This window comes from Neofelis nebulosa, chromosome 2 (assembly GCF_028018385.1).
Source record: "Neofelis nebulosa isolate mNeoNeb1 chromosome 2, mNeoNeb1.pri, whole genome shotgun sequence".
In the NCBI taxonomy this organism is placed as follows: Eukaryota; Metazoa; Chordata; class Mammalia; order Carnivora; family Felidae; genus Neofelis; species Neofelis nebulosa.
In genome coordinates this window covers 111,378,859-111,400,566 of record NC_080783.1, presented here as the reverse complement: position 1 = coordinate 111,400,566, position 21,708 = coordinate 111,378,859, and the positions used below count along the sequence as shown (strand labels likewise).

At 39.3% G+C, this 21,708-nt stretch overlaps 1 protein-coding gene across 2 annotated transcripts in view; it reads right to left on the bottom strand.

Moving 5' to 3' along the window:
* UGGT1 (UDP-glucose glycoprotein glucosyltransferase 1) overlaps nucleotides 1–21,708 on the bottom strand; it is a 113,841-nt gene that overhangs the window by 44,909 nt on the left and 47,224 nt on the right. The window contains exons 18-22 of one of the 2 annotated variants that reach the window (XM_058715670.1): nucleotides 17,420–17,584; nucleotides 4,630–4,750; nucleotides 2,048–2,146; nucleotides 1,046–1,069; nucleotides 457–551 (exon numbers count right to left, since the gene is read on the bottom strand). In XM_058715670.1, the coding sequence (XP_058571653.1) occupies nucleotides 457–551; nucleotides 1,046–1,069; nucleotides 2,048–2,146; nucleotides 4,630–4,750; nucleotides 17,420–17,584 (504 nt within the window). The remainder of the gene's footprint in view (nucleotides 1–456; nucleotides 552–1,045; nucleotides 1,070–2,047; nucleotides 2,147–4,629; nucleotides 4,751–17,419; nucleotides 17,585–21,708) is intronic. The other variant, XM_058715671.1, reaches the window with a different exon arrangement.

Here is a 21,708-nt window from a genome sequence, read left to right as displayed (position 1 = left end):
TATGTATCTTATGATTTGTGCACTTCTTTTGATCCTATATTTTACTTCAGGTAAAATATTTTTTTTTTAATTTCAATTCTCAGGGCGCCTGGGTGGCTCAGTCGGTTAAGTATCTGACTTCAGCTCAGGTCATGATCTCACAGTCCATGAGTTCGAGCCCCACAGTGGGCTCTGTGCTGAAAATGCAGAGCCCGCTTCAGATCCTCTGTCTCCGTCTCTCTCTGCCCCTCCCCCACTCTCACTCTCTCTGAAAAATAAACATTAAAAGAAAAAAAAAAAAAAAGAATCTATTCCCTTAAATAAAGTCTGAACACTGCAGTCCCCTCTCTTTTCTCACCAGAAGACAGACCTTCGAAGAAACAATGCTCCTTTCCCTCAAGCACTAAGACAGCAGGACAGCTGCCTTCCGCACAGAACAGTAACATCAGTACACAGAGTGGAGGTGTAGACACTTGCCTGATGTTTAATAGCATCATACAGTAACTGTCTTCCAGAAGGGCTATCAAAATCTCCAACAATCCAAAAAGTTACAGGCCTAATGAAGGAATCATCTGTATAAAAAGAAAACAACATACTGAGTCGGAGGGAAAAAAGCACATTCCACGTTTCAGTATTGTTCTTAAGCCAAATAATTTCTGAAAACCATGCAAAAAATAAGAAAATGATGTTTAATAAAAATACAAAGCAGAAGTAGTGAAATTTCTCTACTAGAACGAAAGCAGGGTAACCTTCCAATTGGCTTAATTACAAGCTAGGAACATGCACTTATTAATTCTACTATGGTTTAGGCATCTGTTAGCATGTACAATGAAACATGTGGGTAACAGATCATAGTCTTTAATCATATGGATTTGTAACTTTCTGAAATAGAATTCTTTGCAAACATTTACACAAATTTTGTCTGCATTTGAAAAATTATCTACTGTTATCCACAGGTTCTAGAAAGGTCACAATAAAGTATCAATAAATTCTAAATCACAATGCTGCCTGAAACCACATAAGATAATTAAGAAAAGAAACAAAACATTCTAAAGTTTAAAGTTACCATAGATTTCCTTGGAGGACATTCCTAGACAGAGGTAAAGGAAAAAGAGTAGAAGAAAATGTCATTGCTATAACTGATGCCTACCGTAAAGTCAAAATTTTAAATAATGTCTAACATGATCAATCTTCTCTCTGCTCCATAGTCCCCCTAATGGTACAGCACTGTTCCAGGGCCCCTCAGAACCAATTTTCTTGAACCAAATGGAGCAATTGTTTTTATTCACATAGATCTAGGAAGCCAGAAATTCTCTCTAGGAGAAGACTAAAGCATAGATAAAAATAGCTGCCTAGGGGCAATGATCTCACAGTTTATGAATTTTAGCACAGAGCCTGCTTGGGCTTCTCTCTCTCTCTCTCTCTCTCTCTCTCAATCTCTCTCTCTCTCCCTGGCCCTCCCCCGCTTGCATAGGCATGGGCATACTTTCTCTTTCTCTCTCTCTCTCTCTCTCTCTCTCTCTCTCAAAATACATAAATAAACATTTAAAAAAAAAAAAAGAGCTGCCTTAAATGACAGTGCTCTGAAGGAGTAATAAGTGGCTAGAGGGGGAAAACATCTGTCTGCCATTAAAATATCACTTCACACAACTTTAGCCTAACTAGCTGATTCTGTATTAAGATCAGTTTTAAAATATGCACAAGGATTCCTAGAACCAAGTTTATCCTATAAACCCTAAAAAAATTAAATCAGTGTTGTCACTGAAGAGGTAAGTCAAACTAATTTGCAATCCATTAACCCATGTTTACATCATAAATGTTTTCATTTTAAAATCACGAAAATAAGTTTCATTTGACCTTAATATCTAATATAAATTTATAAAAACATTTGAATTTTCAAAAACATACAAAAGAATTTTAAATAGGTATTTCCTAAATTCAAATCATTGAAGAAATAATGAAAAAAATTATGGAATCTCCAATAGACACTTAAAGATTCAATTACTTCTACAAATACTAAAAAAAAAAAAAAAAATGCTGAATCCAAGATAAGCCAGAAATGGATTACCTTTCTTTGTCAGATAGTTCATACTATTGGCTATAGCAGCAGTTTTGCCTTGGGAATCCAAGACAGTAAATCTGGCATAGTCATCCACAAAAAAGTTATCTGAAAAAAAAATTGAAACAGATTTATAATTAACATGCCTAATTCAATCCAATGTTAATATTCAAATAATAAACTGATTTGACCATAATACAAGATTTATAAAAAACACTAAGTGAAATCTGTTGTTTCATGTTTACTGAACAAGTTCACAAGACACCTACCCATTAATCACATTTTAAGACACAAAGTTAATAAAAAATGGACACATCCCATATAACTTTCATGTATGTATATACATACATGCACCACTTTAACGGTTTATATTTATTCTATTCCACCCCGATGACTCTACAACTAGAAACCAATCTCTTAATAAGATCCCCTAACTCCTTGTCTCCCTTCCATAGTCGACGCACCTGAGTAAGCCCTTCCCCATACCACTGGGCGATGGAGGGCAAGAGGGAGAATGATGGGAGAGAAGATCTAAGACTCTGACTTTCGTTTTTTACATGTCTAACAAAATAATACAATTTTAGCTTTAATATAAACAAAAGGTCATTTTCATTCTTTTTAGACAAGTCTCTTCTCCAACTAATGGCCTCTGGCCATGCTCTTATCAACCATTTTTCCTTGGGTTACTCTAGCTAAAATCCCAATTTCATCGACTCATTCATTTGATCTGAACTACCCAGTAATTTCTTCCTACCTACAAAATGGTCTCTGTTCTGTATAATAAACCCTCTATGTCCAAGAATGTCCCCAATCTTCTGCATTACTGTGTTCCAACACAAATGCCACTCTTCTCTCACCATCCTCCAAGCACAGCTGGCTTATCCACCCTACCACCTATGTGTGTCCACCCATGCACCCATCTGTCCTTTCACTCAACCAACTATGCCTGGGGCCTACTATCCTTCCAGTCAGGATTCAAGTAAAAGGAAAGCATTGCGAAGTAAGAGCTCATGACATCATGCAGGGGAGGGGAAAAGGCTCCAAAAGACTTAAAGCCTTGAAACTTAGTATCCTTCTAAGAAGGTCCCAGGACAACAAAGGCCAAGGGCAAGGTAGGTAATAATAGAGCTAGGACCACTGGGTCAGAAGGATGTCGGCTGCTCCTCCAAGGACAGCTCCAACATGTTCATGAGGCAAACTGCATTTTCGGCCCTGTGAACCAGTGTCACTTCACAGCTGAGCACTACAACATTTAGTGGAGAAAGGTACCCCAAAACACTGAACTACTGTTGTGCTCCTTATTCAGGAGTACTCCAAAAAGAGTTCTTTACAGTTTAATTTTAAATGATGGAAACAACAAAAACTTAGAACAAAGACTCATAATACTGCTTGATTTGCTCTATTCAAACTAGTGGTAAAAAGCTAAAACCTAACTATGAAGAAACAGTTTATCTCACTCTCTAACCACTTCCTTTTTCAAACAGAAGCAGAGAGATGTCCCTCTTCCTCTAAAAGGAATTTGGTTTCAAGTTGATTAAAGACAGCTGCCATAAAGGAACAACCACACCTGGAGCTGTGTGCATCACACCCACCACAGCAGCAAAGGCCCTTGGCTTAGACTTCTCTGTTATGCTTATCTTTCTCACCCAGTGACATCCCCAGGGTGAGTGACAACAGCTCCACCTCATTTCCAGCTATTTGCTGAAGTGGCCTTCAAAGTCACAAGGAAAGGCAGAAGGAAGACACTGTTCACACAACTACCTCTGGAAAGGTATTCTTGTGGAAACAATGCAAACATCCATCAACTGAGGATTAGGTAAGCCAAATGTGGACTGTCCATATAAGAAAACATCAGCCATAAAAAGGCATGAAGTACTGAGACATGCTGCAACATGGGTAAACAATAACTTTATGCTGAGTGAAAGAAGCCAGTCACAGAAAACTTGAATTATATGGCATATCCAGTAGAAAACTCCCTTAGAAACAGACACTAGGTCAGCGGTTGTGAGGGGAAATGGAGAGTAGCTACTAATGGTTACATGATTTCTTCTTGGGGCAACGAGATATATTCTAAAATTAGACAGTGATGATTAGACAACTGAGAATACGTTAAAACTGTGTGCTTTAAAATGTGTAAGTTTTCAAAAGGCTGAGTTTTGTGGCATGTACACTATGTCTCGATGAAGGTTTATTTTTAGACAGGTATTCCTAGCTTCTCAGAGTAAAACCACCTGAGGTGTTCGTCCACATCACTGCTGGCTGATTCTAGAACAAAGATGAAGAAAAGACAGCTGCTTAACAGCTCTACAACTGTAAAAAAAAAAAAAAAAAAAAAATACAGATGTAGTCTCATCACCCAAGGCCTGTTTAACTGGCATTTAAAAGACAATGGATTTTTTCAAAGCTTACAAGGATTTATCTATATAAACTTGGAGAAAATTCTTGTGAATTTAGAGGCTAATATTATGAATTAAAACATAAGACTGTGTCACAATCTTAGGTTATCTTCTGAACATTACAATCCAACAGATGCAAAGGTTCTGAAACATAAATCAAAAAAGGTCCGAAGTTCTTCCTGAAATGATCCTTACTGGTTGCTGTTAAATCCAGGTATTCTCGCTCAGATGTCAAAATCCTCGAATTGATTCGTGGAACAACATTTGGCTGATTCATGATATACTCTACCACATCCTGATCATGGGACAATTCACCCTAAAAGGAAAAAAGGAACTGGTGGGAGTGGAACGAGCATTAAACCAATTACAGCAATAATCATTTATTAGGCACTAAAAAGCATTAACTTTATACTGGTAAGAGCCAAAAACTGAAGTTCTCATGTTATAGGTCCCTATCACTGCCAAGCACAGCTTGACATGTTATTTATGTACATTACCTTTAACTCTGCATCAACACGAAGCCAATGTTAGTGACATCCAATTTAAAGATGGAAGCTGAGGTATAGAAAGGTGACATACCTTACCAAAGAGCTAAGAGGATCCAAATATGAAATGCAAACCCATGTTTCTGTGGTCTCTCCACACATCACTGTTCTTCCCCCAGAAATAAGCCAACTCTACAAACTAGATAAAAGTTAACATAAAAAAAAAATCCATCCTAAGAGCTGCTCATAGTTAGCCTCTCTCCAAAGGAAAAAGGCAAATGCCTTCTCTTAAGCACTTAACGTATTTTATAAAAATCACTACAAGCTTTTTGCAACCTCAGGCATCCAAGTAATGCTACATTTCCAGAGTCACAATTACACAGCAGGGAGGAAAAATCACTTATCGTTTTCTCTTCCTTTTCATGCCTCTCAGATACACAGAAATACTTGTACTCCATGAAGTGATCTCAAATTGAAGCGTAAATGGCTATGGAAACTTGCAAGTTCTCACACTCAAAATATTTCATACAAAACCATATTTGAAAGCAATTTTCGAGGAAGAGATAGATGTGAATCAAATATACACAGTCAAGTCTAAAAAACTCCAATCAGTCATCTTCTGTGGCTACTGATTATCCCAAGAAAGAGAAATCATATGCAAATTCTCAAACTATAAACTAATAATGAGTCTATGAACCATCCATACAACCCAACAGACTTACAGAGGTACTAGATGACTTAGTAGAGATGTACACCCCCATGTATACAACTTTGGTCTCTATTATAAATCTGAATTGATTCCAGTTAGAAGCCTAGCCAGCTGAGGGAAAGCAATTTGGCAACATCTATCAAAATTTTAAATGTACATAACTTTTGATGCAGCCTGTCTATACACACACACACACACACACACGCACACACACACAATGATTATTTCTAAGAGAAGATGAATGGCAGGCAAATAGGAGTGAATGGGTAAGTTTCTCTTCATTTATACCTCTATACACATTTTGAATTTCATACCATCTGCATATTGTACCTTTTTACAGTGACTCTAATTCAAAATTTTAAATGTATCATACCCTTTGACAAAACATTTCCAAAAATTGATATTTCTCAAAAAAATAAATAAATAAATAAGGTACAAAGATATACATATGAGACTATTCGCTGCAGCACTATTTATAACAGTACAACTTTACAAGCAATGTCCAATATCAGGGGATGAAATAAATGATTGTTCATTCTTTTTTTTTTTTTTTTAAGTTTATTTATTTGTTTTGAGAGAGACAGACAGACAGAGAGAGACAGCACATGAGCCAGCATGCAAGTGAGGGGGGTGCAGAGAGAGGGGAAGAGAGAGAGAATCCCAAGCGGACTCTGTGTCATCAGTGGAGAGCCCAACACAGGATTCAAACCCATGAACTGTGAGATCATGACCTGCGCTGAGATCAAGTCAGACACTTACATGACTAAGCCACCCAGGCGCCCCAATTATTGCTCGTTCTTAAAAAACTATGCAGCAATCTAAAAGTACTGACATAGAGCTGTATGTTCAGAAACACAAAGCTAAAACGTATTCAATTAGAAAGGTAAGCTAAAAAATACAAATGTAAACATATATTTCAACATACATGAAGTCACAAAGAGTTATTTCTCTAAGGACTGAGATGAAGGGAAGAACTTTCATTTTTACTTTACACACTTGAATATTCTCCCCAATTTAGTATCTTCTAAATATGTACAGGAGCACATATGACTTATGCCATAATATTTAAAACAAAACTTTCTTTAGCTAGACCAAACCAAACTTCTCACTGGCAATATAAGGAAAAACAGAGGAAAACTAGCATTCAAAAAGGGAATATTTGAAAATGACCATTCTTTTAAACAATAGGTATGTTGGTGTCTAAAAACAGAAAAACTCTTCTGAATTTTTACATCCAACAATGTTGTAAAAGAAATGGTTTAAGTGGATGCTGGAAAACAAAAATGTTTGAATTATCTTTCATCTTTTTATTAATATCACTTGAACAAAGAAAGTAATTATCAATTCTTCTAGACTATTCTTAACTTTGGAAAATTAAGCCAAATTCATTCAAATAAAAACTATGTTTTCATATTTTATTTCAGTAGCTCCATGAATAATAAATTCCCTAGTAAACTACCAGGATAGGTCCTCATTCATAAGGAGACATGTAATAGAATTTAGCCAACACTTTTTATGTTTTTTGGGCTCGTTTTAATAAATGCACTAACAATCAGCACAATAAATAGCTTCTTTTAAAAATATAGTTCTGGTCTTTTCAACATATGGTGCTGGAAAAACTGTATACCTACATGCAAAAGAATGAAGTGAGACCCTTACACCATGCACAAAAATTAACTCAAAATAGATCAAGGCTGCAACTATAAAATTCTTGGAAGAAAACTTTGGAGAAAATCTTCAAGACATTGGATTTGACAATGACTTCTCGGGACACCAAAATCACAGTCAACAAAAGAAAAAACAGGTAAACTGGACTTCAACAAAACTCAAAACTTTTGTGCATCAAAGGACACTATCAAAAAAGTGAAGAAGACAACAGAATGGAAGAAAATATTTGCAAATCACATCTGATAAGGGATAAATATCCAAAATATGTAAGAAACTACACTTCAACTACAAAAAAAAAAAAAAAAAAAAAAAAAAGCCTAATTTGAAAATGAATAAAGGACTTGAATGGACATTTCTTCAAAGAAGATATACATATGGCCAATAAGCAAATGAAAAGATGCTCAGTCTCTTTAGTCCTTAAGGAAATGCAAATAAAAACCACAATAGGATACCACTTCACACAAACTAGAATGGCCATTATCAAAATAATAGAAAGTAGGGATACCTAGGTAGCTCAGTCCCTTGAGTATCAGGCTCTTGATTTTGGCTCAGGTCATGATCCCAGGGTTGTGGGATGGAGCTCTAGTCGGGATCTGTGCTAAGCCTGGAACCTGCTTAAGATCCCTTATCCCCACCCCTCCCCCTCTTCTCTTTCCCCAGCTCTCTCTCTCTAAATTAAAATTTTTTTCAATGTTTATTTTTTTGAGAGAGAGACAGAGCGGGAGCAGAGGAAGGGCAGAGAGAGAGGGAGTCAAAATCCGAAGCAGGCTCTAGGCTTTCAGCTGTCAGCACAGAGTCCAACCTGGGGCCTGAACCCATGAACCGTGAAATCATGACCTGAGCCGAAGTCAGCTGCTTAACCAACTGAGCCATCCGGGCACCCCTCTCTGTCTCCAAATTAAAAAAATAATAAATTATTTTTTAATAACAGAAATTAACAACTGTCAGTAAGGATGTGGAAATAATGAAATTTTTGTGTATTTGTTGGTAAAAATGTGAAATGGTATGGCTGCTATAAAAACCAGTCCAGTAGTTCCTCAAAATGTTAAAAGATAGAATATCCATAAAATCCAGCAATTTTCCTAGGTATATACCCAAAAGAATTAAAAGCAAAGACTTGAACAGATATTTATACACCAATGCTCACAGCAGCATTGTGAACTAGCCAAAAGGTGGAAACAACCCAAATGTCCAAAACATGAATGGATAAATAAAATGTAGTATATACATATCATTCCATTTTATAGGAAGGAAATAAATTCTGACATGCTACAACGCATATGAACCTTAAAATAAGCAAGACACAAAAATGACAAATATTCTATGATGCCCTCTAGAAGAGGCAAACTCATAAACACAAAAAGCAGGAGAGTAGTTATCAGTAGATGACAGAAGCCAGCAATGAGGAATTATTATTTAATGGGTAAACGGTTGCTGTTTGAGATGATCAAATATTCTGGTGATGGATAGTGGTAAATGCTGCATAATACTGAATGTACTTATTATATCTCTATGCATAATTTAAAGTGGTTAAAATGATAAACTTTTATGCTTTATATATTTTACTACGATAAAAATACTGTGAGGGTGACATTGAGCGGAATGATAGAGTGATGATCTCTGAAAGCCCCTCCTCAAAAAACAAAAAACAAAAAAATCATCAAGGACACTAGAAAAAAATCAATTTTTTTCAAAACTCTGGAAATTAACCAAAGGCTTGCAAAATTCCAAATACTTTTATTCAAAATATGGCTAAATCCTGGTAGCAAAAATAACCTTCAAGACACTTTAACTTGCCCTATTGCTATCTACCTCTCCCAGCTACACAGGAGCCTTGAAAACCAGTAACTCTGAAATAAATGTAAATACCAGCAGACTAGGAATATTCCCAGGTGCTCTCTCCAGTTGAGCTGAATTAGATCATATTGTGCCAACAGCTTTTTCCTAGGTATCTTTGTCAAAAGAATCAGGAGCAATTGTTTAATATCTCAGTTGCTTGAAGTGGTGACAAACGTTGGGCTCACATGAAGTGGCAAAAACATAAAAGAAAAAGCTTGGGAATGAGATGTCCATAACAGGTTTTGAAAGGCTCTCACATATTCCTTGGAATCTAAAAGGCCAAATGCACAGTGTCCAGGGATGTGTTTAAGCTCAAGAAAAATCTTAGAAGGCCCTAACGCTCTCACTTCTGACTAACCTGACACTGTTCAAGCAAGAACTGAAGGCTACGACAGAGTTGTAAACTGCCTGGGGAAGGCTAAAGGAGCACCCCAACATGTATACAAACACTCCTGGGGAAAAACAGGAGACTTTCTTAGACTCTCGAATTTAAGAAAATTTCTGTTTATTCATTAGCTGACCAATAAGTTAACAAGCAGAGACTTACGCTACATGGGACAAAGAATACAGACTTTAAAGAATTAGCACGGGAAAGTCACAAAACAACCACTCCAACAACAGACCCTGGTAAGGCAGAGACCCTGATTTCTAGAAGTATCACATTATATTAACGGAAATGCCCAGTTATCAACAAAAATTTAAAAGACGTACAAAAAAAATGACTATATGGCCCACACTAAGGAAAAGAACAGTTAGTATATATAGTTCCTAAAATAGCCCAAGTATTGGACTTACTCCACAAAGACTTTAAATCAGCTATTTTAAATATATCCAAAAAACTAAAGGAAATCCTGTCTCACAAACTAAAGGAAACTTTGGGACTTACGACTCACCAGATAGACTATATCAATAAAGCGAAAGAAATTATGGAAACGGACCAAATAGAAAAACCAGACTTAAACATACAATAACTGAAATTAAATATCCACTAGAAGGACTCAATAGCAGATTTTAGCCGACAGGGAAAAAAAAACACCTCAGTAAACTTGAAGATATGTCAACTGAGATTACCCAGTCTAAGGAACAGAAAGGAAGAGACTTGTGGGATGCTACAGAGTATCAATATACATATCTGTCCAGAAGGAGAAGAAGGAAGAAAGAGACAGTTGTGTAATAAAGAATTTGTCTGGCTCCCTTGTTAAAGTAATCTCTTAATCCTGGAGTTTCCTGAGTAATAGGAATGGCATCTTTGTTACTCATGGTAGGTCCCTCAGACCATACAGTTTATACTAATAAGGTGACTCATGGTGGGCCTTTCAACAGTTCACACTAATGAAACAATTCAATGAAGGCTGCCCAAGCCAGAAAGACCAACCATGCGATTAGAGGTTTGGGGCTATAATATCAGTCTGAACTCCGGCAACAGCAAGAGGGGCTACAGATGGAATTCAATTACATAGCCAATGACAATCAATCATGGCTACATAGGAAGCCCCAATAAAAACTCTGGACACCAAAACTGGGCTGAGCTTCCTTGGCTGGCCATACCCCATGCGTTACCACACACCAGTGAACAGGAAGGATAATGTGTCCTGACTTCATGGGGAGAAGATAACACAATCTTTGTTTGGAACCTTCCCAAACCTTGTCCTATGCACCTCACCCTTTGGCTGGTTCACATTTGCATTACTGTATCATCGTAACACAAATTGTAAGCATAGCATTATCCTGAGCTCTGTAAGCTCTTCTAGCAAATTACCAAAACTGAGGAGGATATTATGTGCCCCTGCATTTTTATCCAGTTCATACTTATTAAGGGTGACCGGGGGACCCCCAAACTTGTGCCCACTGTCTGTCCGAAGTGAGGGCATGCCTGTGGGAAATTGTGTCCTTAAACTGTCAAATTTGGCCTAACTCTGAGTAGTTTGGTGTCAGAAGTCATTACAGGCAGAAATACTACTAGAAGAAATAATGACTGGTAAGCTCCTAATTTTGGTATTTGAGAAATGTAATGTACTCCAGTAGGAAAACTCATAGTTCCATACCTAGACATAATTAATGACATGTCAAAAGTGAAACACAAAGAAAGGATCCTGAAAACAGGAAAAGAGACTCCTAACCTCATAAGATTAACAGCTAGTTTCCAAGAGAACCCAGAGATCAAATGGCAATGGAATGACATATTAAAAGTGCTAAAAGGAAAAGACAGTCAACCAAGAATTCCATATCCAGGCAAACTATCACTCAAAGTGAAGGATAAACAAACACATTCCCAGAAAAACAAAAACAAAGAATTTTTCACTGGCATATGTAACCCAAAATAAATAGTAAGGAGATTCCCTGAAAATGAAAAGGCACACAAGATAATAAACTGAATCCCTACCAAAAAAAAAAAAAAAAAAAAAAAAGAGTACAAGTAAACGTAACTATATAGGTAAATATAAAAAGGGTCTGAATGTATTTTTGTTTGTAGCTCTTTTTTCTATTTCACTTATGCGACAACAATAAAAGGCAATGCTTATAAACTGATACTGATGGGCATATAATAAAGATATAATTTGTATGACAATAACAACATAATGTGGGGAATAAACAGAGCTATATAAGAGCAAGGATTTGGTACACTAGTGAAATTAAGTTGGTATAAAAAATTTAACAACTATAGGGGTGCCTGGGTGGCTCAGTCAATTGAGTGACAGACTTCAGCTCAATTCACAATCTTGCAGTTTTCAAGTTCAAGCTCTGCGACAGGCTCTGTGCTGCCAGCTCAGAGCCTGGAGCATGCTTCAGATTCTGAGTCTCCCTCTCTCTCTGCCCCTACCCCACTCACACTCTGTCTCTGTCTCTCCCAAAAATTAAACATTAAAAAAAAAAAAACTATAAAAACATTACATAAAAATCATAATATACCGTATCAATAGATAAAGGACAAAACGACAGGATCACCACAGAAAAAGAATTTGACAAAATCTAACACACTCTGATGATTAAAAAAATTCAATAAACAAAGAACAGAAGAAAACTTCCATGAACTGACAAAGGGAATCCACAAAAAACTCATGGCTAATATACTTACAGGTGAAAAAGTAAAGCTTTCCACCCTAACATCAGGAAGAAAACAAGGTTGTCCATTTACAGTTTTTATTCAGCATCATACTAGGAAGTTCTAGCCAGGCAATTACACAGAAGGAGGAAGAGGAGAAGGAGGAGGAGGAGGAGGAGGAGGAGGAGGAGAAGAAGGAAGGAGGGGGAGGAGGAGGAGGAGGAGGAGGAAGAGGAGAAGGAGGAAGAAGAGGAGGAGGAGAAGGAGGGGGGAGGAGAAGGAGGAGGAGGAGAAGAGGAGAAGGAGGAAGGAGGGGAAGGAGGAGGAAGAGGAGGGGGAGGAGGAGGAAGAGGAGGGGGAGGAGAAGGAGGAGGAGGGAGAGGAGGAGGATGGGGAGCAGGAGAAGGAGGGGGGGAGGAGAAGGAGGAGGGGGAGGAGGAGGAGGAGGAGGAAGAAGAGGAGAAGGAGGAAGGAGGGAGAGGAGGAGGAGGGGAGGACGAGTAGGGGGAGGACGAGGAGGGGGAGGACGAGGAGAAGGGAGAGGGAGGAGGGGGAGGAGGAAGAGGAGGAGGAGGAGGAGGGGGGAGGAGGAAGGAGGGGAGGAGGAGGAAGGAGGGGAGGAGGAGGAGGAGGGGGAGGAGGAGGAAGAGGAAGAGGATGACGAGGAGGAAGAGGATGAGGAGGAGGAGGAAGAGGATGAGGAGGAGGAGGAAGAGGATGAGGAGGAAGAGGAAGAGGATGAGGAGGAGGAGGAAGAGGAGGAGGAGGAGGAAGAGGAGGAGGAGGAAGAAGATGAGGAGGAGGAGGAAGAGGAGGAGGAGGAAGAGGATGAGGAGGAGGAGGAAGAAGAGGAGAAGGAGGAGGAAGAAGAGGAGAAGGAGGAGGAAGAAGAGGAGAAGGAGGAAGGGGGGAGGAGGAGGAAGAAGGGGAGGAGGAGGATGAGGGGGAGGAGGAGGAAGAGGGGGAGGAGGAAGAGGATGAGGAGGAGGAGGAAGAGGAGGAGGGGGGGAGGAGGAGGAAGGAGGGGGGGAGGAGGAAGGAGGGGAGGAGGAGGATGAGGGGGAGGAGGAGGAAGAGAGGGAAGAAGAGGAAGAGGAGGAGGAGGAAGAGGAGGAGGAGGAGGAAGAGGATGAGGAGGAGGAGGAAGAGGATGAGGAGGAGGAGGAGGAGGAGGAAGAGGAGGAGGAAGAAGAGGATGAGGAGGAGAAGAAGAGGAGAAGGAGGAGGAAGAAGAGGAGAAGGAGGAGGGGGGAGGAGGAGGGGGGGAGGAGGAGGGGGGAGGAAGAGGGGGGGAGGAGGAGGGGGGGAGGAGAAGGGGGGAGGAGGAGGAGGAGGGGAGGAGGAAGAGGAGGAGAAGGAGGAGGGGGGAGGAGGAGGAAGGAGGGGAGGAGGAGGATGAGGGGGAGGAAGAGGAAGAGGGGGAGGAGGAAGAGGAAGAGGAAGAGGAGGAAGAGGATGGGGAGGAGGAGGATGAGGAGGAGGGGGAGGGGGAGGAAGAGGAAGAGGATGAGGAGGAGGAGGAAGAGGAGGAGGAGGAGGAGGAAGAAGAGGAGGAAGAAGAGGAGGAGGAGGAAAAGGAGGAGGAGGAGGAGGAGGAAAAGGAGGAAAAGGAGGAGGAGGAGGAAAAGGAGGAAAAGGAGGAGGAGGAGGAGGAGAAGGAGGAGGAGGAGGAAGAGGAGGAAGAGGAGGAAAAGGAGGAGGAGGAGGAGGAGGAGAAGGAGGAGGAGAAGGAGGAGGAAAAGGAGAAGGAGGAAGGAGGGAGAGGAGGAGGAGGGGAGGACGAGGAGGGGGAGGACGAGGAGGAGAAGGGAGCGGGAGGAGGGCGAGGAGGAAGAGGAGGAGGAGGGGGAGGAGGAGGAAGGAGGGGAGGAGGAGGAGGGGGAGGAGGAGGAAGAGGATGAGGAGGAGGAGGAAGAAGAGGAGGAGGGGGGAGGAGGAGGAGGGGGAGGACAAGGAGGAGAAGGGACCGGGAGGAGGGCGAGGAGGAAGAGGAGGAGGAGGAGGGGGAGGAGGAGGAAGGAGGGGAGGAGGAGGAGGGGGAGGAGGAGGAAGAGGATGAGGAGGAGGAGGAAGAAGAGGAGAAGGAGGGGGGAGGAGGAGGAGGGGGAGGAGAAGGAGGAGGAGGGGAGAGGAGAAGGAGGAGGCGGGGAGGAGAAGGAGAAGGAGAGGGAGGAAAAGAAGAAGCAGGAGGAGGAGAAGCAGAAGGAGGAGGAGGAGGAAGAGGAGGAGGAGGAGGAGGAGGAAGAGGAGGAGAGGAGGAGAAGGAGGAGAAGGAAGAGGAGAAAGAGGAGGAGGAGAAAGAAGGAGGAGAAGAAAAAGAAGGAGGAGAAAGAGAAGGAGGAGGAGAAAGAGAAGGAGGAAGAGAAAGAGAAGAGGAGAAGGAGAAGGAGAAGGAGAAGGAGGAGCAGAAGGAGAAGAGAAAGACATCCTGATTGAAAAGGAAGAATCAATACTATGTTAGATGACATGCTTTTGTCATCATCTGTAAGATGACAATATTTTCCACATAGAAAGTTTCAAAAAAAAAAAGGCTATTAGAATAAAATGAGTTCAACAAGATTGCAGCATATAAGATCAATATACAAAAATCAATTGTATTTCTATTCACTATCAATGAATGATCCAAAAATTAAATTAAGGAGGCACCTGGGTGGCTCAGTCAGTTAAGCATCCAACTCCTGATTTCAGCATGTATCATGATCTCATGGTTCTGTGATTTTGAGCCCCACATTGGACTCTATGCTGAGAGTGTGAAGCCTGCCTGGGATTCTCTCTCCTCTCTCTCTCTGCCTCTCCCCAACTCACAAAGTGTCTCCCTCCCACTTCCCTCTCTCTCAAAATAAACATTTTAAAAGTTTTAAAAATATTAAATTAAGGAAATAATTCCACTTATAGCATCAAAAGGACAAAATACTAACAAATAAATTTAATGAAAAAAGTGTAGACTCCTTCATTGGAAACTACAAAACATCACTGAAAGAATAACAAGACCTAAATAAATGGAAATACATCCTGGGTTCATGGGTTAGAAAATTCAATATTGCCAAGATGTCAATACTCCTCAAACTGATCTACAGATTCAATGCAATTCTTATCAAAACCAAACGGTCCCTTTTGGCAGATACTGACAAGCTACTCCTACAATTCATAAAAAAAATGAAGGGGACACAGACAAGCCAAATAATCTTTTAAAAAAGTAAAAAAGAGAAAGAAAAACCCAAAGTTGGAAAATTCATACTTGATTACAATGGTAGTCAAGACTGTAAGGGGGGGAAAAAAAAAAGACCGTGAAGTATTTACATAAGAACAAATATATAGATGAATGGAAAACAAGGCAGTTCAAAAATAAATCTATACATTGGAGCACCTGGCTGACTCGGTTGAACACCTGACTCTTGATTTCGGCTCAGGTCATGATCCCAGGGTCATGTAATCAAGCCCTGCATTGGGCTCCACACTCAGTGTGGAGCCTGCTTAAGCTTCTCTCTCCCTCTGCCCCTCTCCCCTGTTCATGCACTTTCTTTCTAACAAAATATAATAAAATAAATAAACCGATACATTAATGTTCAATTTATTTTTGACAAGGGTGCCATGACAATTTAATGGGAGAAGAGTATTCTTTTCAATAAATAGTATTGGGACAACTGAATATCCCAAAAGACATCCAGTTGCATGCCAAATTGGATAAAAAAAAAAAAAAAAAAAAAAAATGTGGACTCCTACCTCACACCATATAAAAAAACTAACTGAAAATACAACCAAGAACTAAATTTAAGAGGGAAAACTATAAAACAGAAGAAACACAGGCATAAATCTTCGAGGCCTAGAATTAAACAATAATTTTGTACATACGGCACAAACAGCACAAGGAACAAAAGAAAAAAAATTGGACCTAATCAAAATTTAAAACATCTGTGCTTTAGAAGACACCACCAAGAAAGTGAAAAGACAAACCATGAAATTACAGAAAATATTGGCAAATCCTATATATAAGGGATTGGTACCCAGAACACATACAGAACTCATAACAGTAACAAAACAAGTAGCCCAATTAAACACAGGCAAATAATTTTAATAGACATTTCTCCAAAAAAGATATAAGTGCTCAATAAGCATGGGAAACAAAGCTCAACCTTATTCATGTTTGAGTAATGCAAGTCAAAACCACAATGCAATACCACTTCATACCCATTAGGATATAATCAAAGAAACACACAGTATCGATTGTTGGCTAGAATGTGGAAAAAGTAGATAGAACCTGCACACATTGTTGGTAGCAAAGTATAATGCTTTGGTGCTGCCCCTTTGGAAAACAGTCGAGCAGTTCCTCAAACTGTTGAAAACAGAATTACTACATAAATAGGCAATTCCACTTCTACGTAGAATGGACACACAAGACAAATAAGAACATGTCTACACAAAAACTTGTGTTTGATGGTCTACGGCAGCATTATTCACAGTAGCCAAAAAATGGAAACCTAAATATACATCAACTGATGAACGGATTTTTAAAATGTGGTACATCCATTCTAGGAACTATTATTTGGCCATAAAAAGAAATGGAAGTACTGATACATGCTCCATCAGGGATAAACCTTAAAAACATTATGCTAAGTGAAAGAAATCAGACATATAAGACCACATATTCAATGATTCCATTTATATTAAATGTCTCAAATAGGCAAATCCATAAAGAAAATAGATTTGTGGTTGCCAGGGGCTACTGTAGGGGAAATTGGGAGAGTGAATGCTACAGTGTGTTGGATTTTCAAGGGGTGGTAATAATGTTCTAACATTAGACAGAGGTGACAGTTGCATAAACTCTATGTATACACTAAAAACACTGAACTTTCCACTTTAAAAGATTGAGTTTTATGGCACGTGAATTACCCGTCTCAGCAGTAAATGTGTGTATGTGTATACAAATATTTGAGTCTTTCCTAAGTCAAAATTCCCTACAAGTAAAACAAATGTCTCTTAGAAATGCTAACTACTTTAAAATGTTTTAAACAAACATTTAAACATTTAATCTTGAAAACAATAAACTTAGCTGTTTCAAATACAATGCACAAAGTCTCATGAATATTCTCAATATAGCAGAACTTGCTGGGAGTCTACAAACCAACTATAAGTGGTGTATGAAAAACAGTAATACTTACAGAATGTTCTTGCTTACTACAGAGACTACAAAAACATAAGCAAACCATTCTCTTTCAAAATCAGCCTTGAAATACCACTCACCAAGTATACTGCTCTCTGGAAAAAGGTTGTGGTCTCCAGGATTTTGTGCATTGTGATGGTTTCCAACTCATCAGGATCTAGCTGTTCCTTTTCAAAGGGCATTCCGTTGAACAGAACAACAGGCAGTGGACCAACCCCAGTCTGCTCATAGTAGCCTCTCGCTTCCTGAAACACAAGGGACCACAAACAACATGTTTTGTCCTTTGTGAGACAAACAGAACAAAGCATATTTTTCATACATACGTGTGCTAACAAAAAAAGCAAAATCAACAGAAATATAGTTACCAAGAAATAACTAAAAACATTTAAAAAATGTCAGAAGTGACATAGTTAATATCCTACTGGGTAATCTGGAATTGAATTATTGAGTTTTTGTAAAACCACAAGCCTTGCCAATTAGAAAGTAATTTGGGGGTGAGGGTACTTTGAAGCTGTCCAGGCTACCAAACCTTAATTACGTATACTATAGCTAAGACTGTAAAAACACACCCTTTAACAAAGATGGAGACACTGTATCTTGGCTATCCAAAGCAGTAGCCACTAACCACATGTTACTACTGAGCACCTAAAATTAATTAATTTCCATTTTAAAAGCCACATGTGAGAAAAAAAAAAGCCACATGTGGCTAGAGGCTACATAATGCACAGCACAATGACAGACTGCTGTAAATTATGAGTGCTCCTGTGCAGACAGCCTGAGATGAAATATTTACACTCCAATCTAAATTAAAGAGGATCCGTGTCATTAACAAAGAAATTACACTTTTAAAAAACAAAACAAGGCTGATGGGAAGACAGTGCTTAAAAATTGCTCCATAATATACTAAACCTCATCTTCTTCTAAGACAAAAGAGGTTCCTTTTCAGGGAAATGCCAGGCCAACAAAAAGGCAAACAAGCCTACAATGAAGAGTCTTCTCTGATTGTCAATATAGGTTCATTCCCCCTAGATACCAACCACAGACCCAAGACTAGCTTGCCAGAGTAAAACCCACATTACTATGCAAGATGTAAAAAGCATTCCTTAAAACATTCTTGTTAGACATCTTTTAACTGATACTTTCTGAAAATAGTAGAATTATATATAGCCTCTATTGTAGATATCACAAATAGAAAAGTACTTCAGCTGGATAACTGGTAATCAGCAGCAGCAACAGACTGGTTAGTTTCTAATCAGATCTGGCCACAGTAGTATCTGATGGGACAGACTTACCAGATGGACTCTAATATGGCACCAGGAGAAAGGCCTTCTAGGTTGATTCCTACCATTTCTATCTACCATAGTTTACACTTACAAAATTCTTACCATGTTAATTCTGTTCTTTGATGTCTCAACTATTTCGAAGATATTCATCAAAAACTCAATTCTAATATACTCTGAGTTTTGAAAATAATCCCCCCAACAAAACAAAACAAAACAATACCCACATTATAACTCTAAGCAACAATAAGTGACACTGGTTTTCTCTGGAAATGGCAACTAAGTGAAAATCAGGAGAGGGACATGTTTTGACTATATACCTTCTTTCCTGCAAAGCATAAATAACTTACCAGACCAAATAACAGAATGTAGCCTAATTACCAAAAAGCCAAACTTAAAAATTACATATGAGAAGTTCTATCAATAACTAAAAATGTTAACTACAAATAATTTTAAAACCTTAATAATTACAGGTAAGGTCTTATGAATGAGCTATTCAAATGGTAACAGATTAATAAGGACCCAGAGTTAACATAGCAAATGCAAAACGTCTTTATGTATAAGGTAGAAATTAAATATCATTATCTTACTACCTTGAAAGATACAAATATACACCTATAGACTATCTTATCTTCAGTTTATAAATTCTACTTTAATTGTACTGCCTAGTTTTAAAAATAATTACAACTTTCAAATACACAGAGGATATCATAGCTTCAGATTTATAACAAAAGATACAGAAATTTATAAGTGTAGTAACAACTGCTAAATGAAATCATTCCTCCTTTAAAAAACTTTCAAAAGAATCTTCTCTTGGGTTTTTTCATATGCAGAGGTACAACTCCTACACTTTTGAAAATCTTATTAATCATTAGATTCTTAGGACTTCTGGGAATCTCACAACATCCCTGTCATGAAAGTATATGTTTACCCAAGCAGCTGGGAAACTAAGTGGCATAAATACAAAGAAGATGATCTGCTTACATGGGAAGGGCCTCTAATCAGTTCTTTTCTTGGAAAAGAACCAAGTCTAAGGAAATTACTGAGGAGCTAGGTCTGTTATACATTTATTTGACTCCTCAGTAAAATCAAGATTTCAACACATGTGAAAAATATCCTTTTTCCCAATATGTCTAATATTTTTCAAGAAAATACAATCATCCACAATAAAAAGACAACTATATACTGCTTCTTCGTAGGATGAGAGAAAATTAAAGTGAAACGTTTTCCAGGTGGGGGGATGGGTGAACAGAATCACTTATGATGAGCACCAAGTAATGTATAGAATTGTTGACCCATTATATTGTACACCTGAAGCTAATATAATACTGTATGTTAATTACACTTGAATTAAAAAATTTGGAGGCACCTGAGTGGCTCAGTCAGTTGAACATGCAACTTCGGCTCAGGTTATGATCTCATAGTTCATGAGTTCAAGGCCCACATCAGGCTCTCTGCTGTCAGCACAGAGCCTGCTTTGGATCCTCTATTCCCCTCTCTGACCCTCCCCACTTGTGCTCTCTCAAAAATAAATAAAACATTAAAGACAAATTTTTTTAAAAAACAACATAAGATCTAACGTTAAAGTGGTAAAAAGCAAGCAAGCACATTGGGAGAAAATCCAGCATTTCTCTAAGGGAAAAAAAATAATAAAGCTAGACATTTTCCAAATGTAAAATATGAGAAAACTTCATGAACTCCCTCAATTCTTTGGTATTACCAAAGTGGTCCTTCTTTTATTTCACCTATTCTTTTTTTACAGAGTGCTACTCTTGCTGTTTGTGTCTATCTGGAAAATCACTGGGTACCACATCAGTTTTATTTGATTTTAAAAACCACATAAGGCAACTGAGTAAACGGAAGAATGCAATACAACAATGGGATGCTCTTCAGCCCTCAGTAGATCTCATGACCAGCTGCAACCCAAAACCTGACCTGATACACCTTAAAACAAGGGGACTGAACACTAAAGCAGAAGTGACATCAGTATCGTGGCTGAACAGGACATTCCTCATTGGTGGCCCCCAATCCTGAACAACAATTTGGTATCTATCCACAACGAAAGTGCCTTTGTGGAAGCCTTGGAATCCAGCACCATATGCCAAGGAAACCAGAAGAAGGCTCACCCACCTGAGCATCAGGTAACAGGCATACAGACTTCAACCCTAGCTATGGACCCTCCGTTGGCTCATTAACTGGCTCCACCTTCTCCCAGCCATAGTCTGAGAAGCCCTAGAAAAAACTGTCTTAAACAATCACCTTCAGACAAGACAGTCTTTGTGTAAGTCCAGGTTTCCAGCGCAGAAGTTCCAATACATCATTCGAGAAAAAAAAATATGAGATTGGATGCACTGGAGAAGAAGATCCACCCTCTGCCAAAGCAGCAAGAGAGATCTTCTGGGCCCATGATTTCTCCTGTAAGGGTAACTGAGAACAAGTGAGCAAACACTCAACTTCCCCAGCTATATGGGACATTGCCAAAGAGGCTCATTTCTCTCTCACCCCATCGAGAGTACTCAATTGTGAGCTGCGTGACTGAGAGTAGAAAGACGCTGGGGGAGGGCTGCAGACAGTACTCTCAGAAAGCATTTAAAGGGGATGGATCCTAGGGCACCTGGATGACTCAGTCTGTTAAGCGTCCAACTTTGGCTCAGATCTCATGCTTCGTGGGTTTGAGCCCTGCATCAGGCTCTGTGCTGACAGCTTGGAGCTTGGAACCTGCTTCAGATTTTGTGTCTCCCTTTCTCTCTGCTCCTCCCCCACTCACACTCTGTCTCTCTCTCTCTCAGAAATAAATAAACATTCAAAAATAAAAAAATAAAGGGGATGGATCCCAATTACTCTATCACGGACTCCCATCAAGAAGCCACCCATGAGCCACTGTGGACACTTCATCCACAGATCCCACCAAATGGCTACAGGCAGACACTCACAGCACTCGGCTCACCTCACCCACACTCACCCTCCCCCTGTAGCCAGCTCCATGTGTATGCTCCTGACAGTGTTGGCAAGAGTGAATTTTGCCAGATGGCTAGTGAGCAAGCACAGAAAGCCAGCCCAAACACGTGGGCCAGAGACAGACAAAATAC